Raw genomic sequence first — 9,534 nt, forward strand, 5'->3', positions numbered from 1 at the left:
TCGTTATACCGCCCCCGGCCCTCCACCCCCAGTCGAGAGCTACTTTCATGTTGTCTGCGATTATAGCCTTGTGCGTCAGACTCACACAGGTAATACATGCTGGTATAGCGGCCATAAGTGCAGACAAATGCACAGCGGCTGCTAGAGAGTGTAGGTGTCGGAGCTCCGGGGGACCAATTTCCCTGTGACGTTCGCAGCCAAGTCGTCCCTCTCCCTCTCCCTCTCTCTCTCTCTCTCTCTCTCTCTCTCTCTCTCTCTCTCTCTCTCTCTCTCTCTCTCTCTCTCTCTCTCTCTCTCATTACACCATATTCTATTTTCAGAGAGGGTGCGTTGAGACGAGGCTTGAGTGTTTCCAGACCTTTCTAAGAGCTCTCTCTCTCTCTCTAGTTTCTAAAAGATGCAAATATAAATTAAGGATAAAGACGGAGTGCGATGTAAAGCGATCTTGATTCGTGGCCAGAGAGCCATCTCATAAATTGCAGGTTCAGAAGGCGCGTATACAGGCGTCTTGTGTTCTGTGAAGGAATGCTGTCATTTTTTATTTAATTTTTTCTCTATTCCTCTGCCAAGAACTATGAGATCAGAATCTCTCACTCCAGTCAGATTAAGATTCAAAGCTCTGCCACATGACCAGTTAAGCTCTATTTCATCAGACTGGCCGTTCCAACTCTGTCAAATTAGGAGCAGCTGCTTGACTTTTCTCATTGTTAGGAATAGTTACAAGTTTCAGATTTGTGGTTTCAGAAGGTGTTAGTAAGGAGCGGCAGAAAGAGAATATTATAACTTCAAAAACAAACCCCTGGTCATTGGCTGCATTTAGAAAAACCGAAACGCCTGAATAACGCCACTCTCAACAACGTTCCAATAAAAACCAAGCATTAAGGAACCAAGTTGTATTATTATTCATGACCGATAAGACGGAAGGGATGCCATGTTGAACGTACAGTGATATACCGTACAGTTGTTTGCTAACCAACAGTTTTCAAGTTTTGTTTTATTTGTCACATATAAGGTACATTATAGTGAAATGCTTGGTTCTGTATGAGCCCCCTGATAATGTGCTTCATACAGTAAAGAGTAAAGGAGTAAAAGACCACCTATAGGTCAATAAAAACAATACACACAAAAGAAAAACATTTAAAAAAAAAAGTTAATAAAAAAATACTTTTTTTATTTCGATTAATTTAGATTATAATCGATTCTAACTTTTTCAAATCGATGCAGTTGAATCGTTACATTAGAATCGATGCATCGTTACACCCCTACAAAATATACAATATAGAAAACTAAAGTACAGCACCTAACGGCCCCGCTCGTCTCCGTCCTCAGGACGACAGCCATCTGAGGGAAGGACACGTGCGGTGGGGTGACGGCTTCATCGTGGTCTACGACATCACGGACCGTGGCAGCTTTGAGGACGTGGGTCCGCTGCGGAGCCTCTTGGAGGAGCTCAAGAAGCCCAAGAACGTGCCCCTGGTCCTGGTGGGGAACAAGGCGGACCTGGACCACGCCCGGCAGGTCAGCACAGAGGAGGGCGAGCGGCTGGCGGCCGAGATGGCGTGCGCCTTCTACGAGTGTTCGGCGTGCGCCGACCAGGCCGGCACGGTGGCGGAGGCGTTCCACGAGCTGTGCCGCGAGGTGAAGCGCCGCAAGGCTGTCCAGGGCAAGGCCAGGCGCCGGAGCTCCACCACGCACGTGAAGCAGGCCATCAACAAGATGCTGACCAAGATCAGCAGCTAGGGGGGCGGGAGGGGGGGGGGGGGGGGGGGGGCGCCCAATGCACGTTTTTAATCTGACAAACTAAAGAACGTTAGATGATATAAATGTTTTAAACATGTTTTTTCCCCCCCCAGGATTGCTGCCAATTATCAGCTCTCAGATGGACTATTATTGACACGTCATTTATAAGTGGAACGTTTTGTGCAACTTGCTCTGTTTGTTTGTTTTTTCGCCATAAAGGTCAGAAGCACAAAGGACACCATCTGCTCCGTCAGAACGAAATGTTTTTTTTTGGAGGAGAGAAAAGATCCAGAAGCCTACAAGGGGATATGTCCTCGTCGAAGCAGTTGGGTTTTTATTTTAGCCAATTATAATTCTGGGGGACTTGTGAGAAACTTAATGTAATTTTGAGCAGCCGGCCGTGCGATGACGATTCAATGTCTCATTTCATTTTTACCAAGCATCAAAAAACAACGCAGCTAAAATACGACGCATGCACACTCTACTTCCTGCACGGCGTGCAAACAATCCATCCTTTATTTATCAGCCGTGATGGACAGATGATTTGCGGTTTCCTTCTCCCAAGCTTGTTTGTAGGAGAATGTTTTGATATGCTCCAGGCCCCCTGTTTCGCCCTGGGAGCCGCGGCGAGGGCTGGATTCATTCAAACATCAACAGGACTATCATGGCCCCCGATCACCGTCGGGCCGTCGGCTCTTAAGAGAAACCCCTTGAGCCGAGACGCCGGGCTTCAAATAAACCATTTGCCATGTTCTGTTGACAGAACATCCAACCTTCAAATCCCACAGCCAGCCCCATAACTCCCCCATGTTATGGCCAGGACATGGCTCCAGATCATATCTCTTGTTCCATCAAGGAACCAAATGAGCACGGCTGGAAAAGTCCAATATGCCAAGGCTTAAGAATCGGCGTGTGTACCGCTTTATGTTACAGAGGGATATACAGCCCACCTCCGTCATACTGTTGTGTCACATTCCAGGGATGTTCCACATGGACGATAGCATACTATTGTAAACTATGTACGATATATTGCCTTAAGCACTGCTGTGTTTGGTATGTATGGAATCCAAATGTGTGTGAAGAACGGAATACTGTAACTGTATTTTAATCAAATATATTGTTTCTTTCTTTTTTTGTGGGGCGTATATACCTGACCCATCTCTGACTTCTTAAATGTGGGGGACAAACAAAAACCTAGGTAATTAAAACCCGATACAGGATGATATGATATATATATATATAGGATATTACTGTCTGTAAATCTCTCTATACATATGTATATCCCACCGGTTTTCTCACCAATTAATCTTCATGTTTCGTTGACATCGGTATAAAAATGTCACCGCTTGCTTTGTATTTGTGAAAGTTCAGTGAAAACACGACAGGTTGCCGTGAGATTTGAAAAGCTAATGATATTCCAGGATGATTGGTTACGGCGGGAACAAGAAATGTCACATTTGCATACAGTGTCTGTCGGTCACAGAGAAAGTACCCTCATGGGGGCCGGGCCTGACTGGCTCATTCACTCATTTGCCCGTGTTCAAAGAACCTGACTACGTGTGGCATAAAACACGCTGCGTTCTGTAAATACAATCCCTATTATGATCCAATAGATCAGCGGTTCTCAAAATGTCAGACCCAGTGGAACACTACTCAAGCTCATGGGTCTGACTAGGGTGTGTGTCAGGTTCGGGGAGGTCGTTGAGGGGGTTCACTAGAAGTTAGCACAATGAAGGGATGTTTAACCCGTTCACTACCACACTACAGAGGGTTAACTTTTCACTAGCACACTACAAAGGATAACCTTTCACTACCACACTACAGAAGGTTAACCTTTCACTACCACACTACAGAAGGTTAACCCTTTCACCACCACACTATAAAGGATAACCTTTCACTACCACACTACAGAAGGTTAACCCTTTCACTACCACACTACAGAAGATTAACCTTTCACTACCACACTAAAGAATGTTAACCCTTTCACAACCACACTATAAAGGATAACCTTTCACTACCACACTACAGAAGGTTAACCCTTTCACTACCACACTACAGAAGGTTAACCTTTCACTACCACACTACAGACGGTTAACCTTTCACTACCACACTACAGAAGATTAACCTTTCACTACCACACTACAGAAGGTTAACCTTTCACTACCACACTACAGACGGTTAACCTTTCACTACCACACTAAAGAATGTTAACCCTTTCACAACCACACTATAAAGGATAACCTTTCACTACCACACTACAGAAGGTTAACCCTTTCACTACCACACTACAGAAGGTTAACCTTTCACTACCACACTACAGACGGTTAACCTTTCACTACCACACTACAGAAGATTAACCTTTCACTACCACACTACAGAAGGTTAACCTTTCACTACCACACTACAGACGGTTAACCTTTCACTACCACACTACAGAAGATTAACCTTTCACTACCACACTACAGAAGGTTAACCATTTGACTACCACACTACAGAAGATTAACCTTTCACTCCCACACTACAGAAGGTTAACCTTTCACTACCACACTACAGAAGGTTAACCCTGTCACTACCACAATACAGACGGTTAACCTTTCACTACCACACTAAAAAGGGTTAACGCGTTCACTACCACACTACAGAAGGTTAACCTTTCACTACCACACTACAGAAGGTTAACCTTTCACTACCACACTACAGAATATTAACCTTTCACTACCACACTACAGAAGGTTAACCCTTCCACTACCACACTACAGACGGTTAACCTTTCACTACCACATTACAGGTTAACCTTTCACTACCACACTACAGAAGGTTAACCCTTTCACTACCACACTACAGACGGTTAACCTTTCACTAGCACACTACAAAGGGTTAATGCTTTCACTACCACACTGCAGAAGGTTAACCTTTCACTACCACACTACAGAAGGTTAACCTTTCACTACCACACTACAAAGGGTTAACCTTTCACTACCACGCTACAGAAGGTTAACCTTTCACTACCAGACTACAAAGGGTTAACCTTTCACTACCACACTACAGAAGGTTAACCTTTCAGTACCACACTACAGAAAGGTTAACCTTTCACTACCACACTATAGAAGGTTAACACTTCCACTACCACACTACAGACTGTTAACCTTTCACTACCACACTACAGACTGTTAACCTTTCACTACCACACTACAGAAGGTTAACCTTTCACTATCACACTACAGACTGTTAACCTTTCACTACCACACTACAGAAGGTTAACCTTTCACTACCACACTAGAGAAGGTTAACCTTTCACTACCACACTACAGAAGGTTAACCTTCTATAGTGTGGTAGTGAAAGGGTTAAGAGTGACTATTCCCGTCATCGGTTTCACTCTTTCCTACGTTATCTCCCCACCTACAGCATCAGACACGCATCTGGACTAAATCATATCCAACAACAACATCTTCTCAGATCGAAGTCTCTGGGACATGATCTTATCAAATGAGGGTCCATTGATCATTATTCACACAGCGGACATTTTGCCCTTATGTCATGCTCGGGTTGGGATTCCTTTCCACCCTGTTCCCACCCCAAGGTGCGTGACATAAGAACAAAATGGTCGCAGCGTTAGTGTGGTCAATGGCCTAACCTGTTTATTATTTCTCGATTTATAGGTTCTTCACATGAAAAAGAGCCACTGCAAGAGATATCTGAGGCATATACTGTAGTTATACACTCAATAGACATTATCAGATCTCTTTGCTTTGGACGGTGGGGCGTGGTCAGGTTATCTGGGTAGATTACTAATGGAGTAAACGTCCCAGAGACAAGTGAAGAAAGGGGACTTTTCGTACCTTGTCCCTGATCACTAGCACATAGACAAAGACGTCAACGTCTGTCTCCTATGTCCACGTAAATGGACATACACTACAAGAAAATGCACTGTATAGTCTTAAGCTGATATACAGCAAAGTATTAAGATAAGGTAAGATATTCCTTTATTGATCCCTTTGGGGAAATCTGGGTGTCATAGCAGCATGGGGGAGGGGAGGTACAGGTACAGTAATCTGAAGGGTAATCTGAATATAAAGATATGAGAAAAATTACAGTGTAAACAGAGGTGCAGATGAGGGTCTGTATGCCCTATTGCATAGGTGTCAAACTCATGGCCCGCGGGCCAAATGTGGCCCGCCACGTCATTTGATATGGCCCCCAAGAGCTCTGGTAAAAAAAAGATAAAACCTTTTTATTTTTATTTTTTTTAACATTAATCTTGGGTTAAAAAATAGCGGCGTTAAAATAATTGTGGGTTAATGCGTTAATAAAGCTTTAACTTTGACAGCCTTAGTTATTACACATTCTTACACATGCATGTATGTTGAACATCTGAGGTATTGATGAAGTAACAAAGGAAAAAAGCCAAAAGCACTTACTCCTCAGACATTCTTTGACAATTTTACAGCCCAAAATACAAAAAAGATCCAGGCGGAATAGGTAACAAAGGGTTGAAGAAATATTGTCTGAACTGTCAGATGCAAACTGGCTGTGTGACATAACCGAGCATCTCGCTCAATTGAATAAGAAGCTGTAGGGACGCAAACAAGTCCCACCCAAAACTTGACCAATATAGTTGTGAACTGAGACAACCCTTATTTTGTTATTTTTGAATACAGTTACAGTTGTGTGTTCATGCAGACACATAATAGCAATTTCATTACGAATTGAAAATGGGGGACCCTGATGTAAACAAATCGAAAGTCTTTCTCTGGTCTGCATCCCCCTAACAATTGTGTGTATCGAGCTGTACTGTACTGTACCCATTCTGCAATCTGTTAATTAAACTATCTTCCATTAGTTGGATGTATGGCCTCTGCAAGGTTGTGTGCAGCCATTTGTTTTTGTAACATCTGCTACATCTGTCCCACGTGTTCTTTGCAGCTCACAGTTGTTAGTTCTGCCCCTCTTGACTGTGACATTTATTTTACATTACATTAACATTTATACGGTCTTTGGCCCTTTGAGGGCAACCATAATGCTGATGTGGCCCTCTGTGAAAATGAGTTTGACACCCCTGCCCTATTGGTTATATTATACGTTACAATATTATAGGCAATGAAGAATTTGAATCTGAGTCTATACTATGAGTAAGAGTAAAAGTGAACCGTACACACAAAGGTACCCTAACTGGCATGATATACGTATTGCGTGTATTCTCGGATTCTTGGGACAGTACAATATGTAGGGCTGCACGATTCTTGCTCAAATGCAAATCACGATTTTTCTCTCTTAAGAATTGAGATCACGATTCTCTCACGCGATTCTTATTTTTCGTCATCCTTTAAAAAAGTAAAGCAAAAAAATATATATTTGTTTACATCGTCATCATTTTAGAAATGAGATCGCATAAGGGCGGTCAGGTGGCGTAGCGGAGATTGCGTTCGTCACCAACTCTGGAGACGCTGGATTCGCCTGTTCGAATCCAGCTCACAGCTCCGGGGTTGTCACCAGCTTGGCTGGCCGTTCACACTAATACAATTGGCAGTATTAGAGGGTCGGAGACGCTGGCGGGGTGGGTCCGGGTCGTTGTAAACAGCGACTCCTACAGTTCGGTCGGGGCGCCTGCTAAGCGCGGATAGGATCTAAGTGGGATAGTGTGATCCTTCCACACGCTACGCCCTCTCAGTGAGAGTCTGCGCTGCCAGGTGAAAAGAAGCGGTTGATTGGCTGGACGTGTGTCGGAGGAAGCACGTGATAGCCTCCACTCTCCCAGACAGACTGTGGGGGGTAAGTGCGTAGCGACCAGGAAGGGGATTGGGAATTGGCATAACGACTAACATTGGGATGGGAGAAAATCGGAGGAAAAAGGAGGGGGAAAAAGATTAAAAAAAATAATAATAATAATGAGATCGCATAGGTCTATGAATCGAGATCGCGATTTTCCCCCCCAATTAATCGAGCAGCCCTAAAGTATCCCTAGACACCTGTAGACCAACATTGTGTGCTTACTCAGGACTGATCACACGCACAGGGCAGTGTACGCTGACTGCACGTGAACTAGCCGTCTAGACGGTGGTAGAACAAATCACTTGAGCTCTTGGAACAGTGAAAACAAGCATCATGCCAGTACAGGCACACGGTGGTTCTGGTGAGACTGTAAACAACGGTTTATTTGAGGAATTTCATATTGATGGTATTTGCTCTCAGTGTCCTACTTGGTATTATATGGCAGGCAAGCTGTTAACCAGAGGTATAGAAGGAACACACTGAGATACATTACTCAAGGGGAAGTACTGTTAAGTCAATACAAATGTATTTAAGTAGGTCTAAGAGTACTTTTACTCAAGCAAAAGAGTGTAACTAACAACAAAAGTTATTTAACTTTCAATTATTAGAAAATGTACTGAGTATTCCTTCTGGTGGGATCAAATTATTGATCAGTCTCTGTAAGTCCAAGGTTTGAGAATAGTCCGTTTTTTTTATCATTCAGTTAGTTATGTCCGGAATGTCTCAGTTTTGCCGTAAATGTCAGATCTCATTACACTCATGACCCAAAAAAATAAAACATATTCAAATAAAAGCAGAATACTCCAAAATGTACTTGAGTAAAAGTAAAAGTAAAAAAAAGTATAATAATATAATAATACTCAAAAGGTAAGTTTTATCTACCCCCCCCCCCCCCCCAAAATACTAAATTACAGTAACTAGAGTAAATATAATTAGTTATTTTCCACCACTGCTGTTGTCTAAGTTAATCATCCTCGGGTGGAGATGTAACTGACACCAACAAAGCTGGAAGTAAATGTTTTTTTACTCTATTACAGTAACTAGAGTAAATATAATGAGTTACTTTCCACCGCTCCATCATCCTTGGTGGAAATGTACCCTACAGTAGCTGTTTCTGGATCCAAACACCACAGGCATTTCTTAGTTAGACCCAAATCCCTTGTGACTCACACATGCACATAGACATGCGCGTGTGTATACACACACACACACATACATACAACCGCACACGCACACACGTCCACTTCACTCCAAAGTGAAACGGTGAATTTGGCGGGGGCAACTGTTGATGTAGCCTGCAGTATCGCATCCAAGTGCACTTGTTTGATTTCAAAGTGAGAGTAACACAAACCCTGTCCTGGAACAAGAGAGTAACACGAACCCAAACTATTTGTAAGTGTTTTTATAAATGTGCAATCCAAAACGGAATCAGAAGAAATGGAAACGGAGACTTGTTTTCATTCTCTAGTATGCTGATAGCTTTTAATTGTATTTACTGTATCTCTGGTTGTAAAATGTTTGTTTACATCGATAATGTTTGTAAACTCTGGAGTGACAATATATTCTGATTTACGAGGGGTTAATAAAGCTTATTTTTTATCTACAAAGAAAACTCTTTATGAATGTATGTGACGATAACCTGCATTTAGACAGCACGGTAAACATAAAGAAATCTAGATCAAGGCTTTAAATTATACATTACTTACATGGTTTCGATCCTACAGCTAATGGTGTTGGAGAGCACATTACTCCCTGTGATATATTCTATTATTATTATTATTATTATGTTCTATTGTCTTTTTCCTGCCTCTACCTCCCCTCCCTCTTCCCCCGTGCTGCTATAGCTGTAAGGAATACTTGACATTTGACATTCAGAAAACTAGAAAGCTGCACTCAGTAGAGTGCAAATCTCCACCAGGCGGCAGCCACCCATTTCTTCTCTAGTAGTCTACATGATAGGCGGGGCTTAAGTGTAGGGGGCAGGGCAAACATAGACCTATGAAAGCAGATCTCCCCTGCATCAT

The 9,534-nt window shown here is 42.8% G+C and overlaps 1 protein-coding gene across 2 annotated transcripts in view; it reads left to right on the top strand.

Moving 5' to 3' along the window:
* rerg (RAS-like, estrogen-regulated, growth inhibitor) overlaps positions 1-8,408 on the top strand; it is a 72,040-nt gene extending 63,632 nt beyond the window's left edge. For both annotated transcript variants that reach the window (XM_084331155.1, XM_084331156.1), the window contains exon 5: positions 1,330-8,408. In XM_084331155.1, the coding sequence (XP_084187281.1) occupies positions 1,330-1,740 (411 nt within the window). In that variant the 3' untranslated portion in view covers positions 1,741-8,408. The remainder of the gene's footprint in view (positions 1-1,329) is intronic.
* The last annotated feature ends 1,126 nt before the right edge of the window (positions 8,409-9,534 follow it).

Source organism: Notolepis coatsorum (assembly GCF_963971535.1).
Source record: "Notolepis coatsorum genome assembly, chromosome: 15".
Classification (NCBI taxonomy): Eukaryota; Metazoa; Chordata; class Actinopteri; order Aulopiformes; family Paralepididae; genus Notolepis; species Notolepis coatsorum.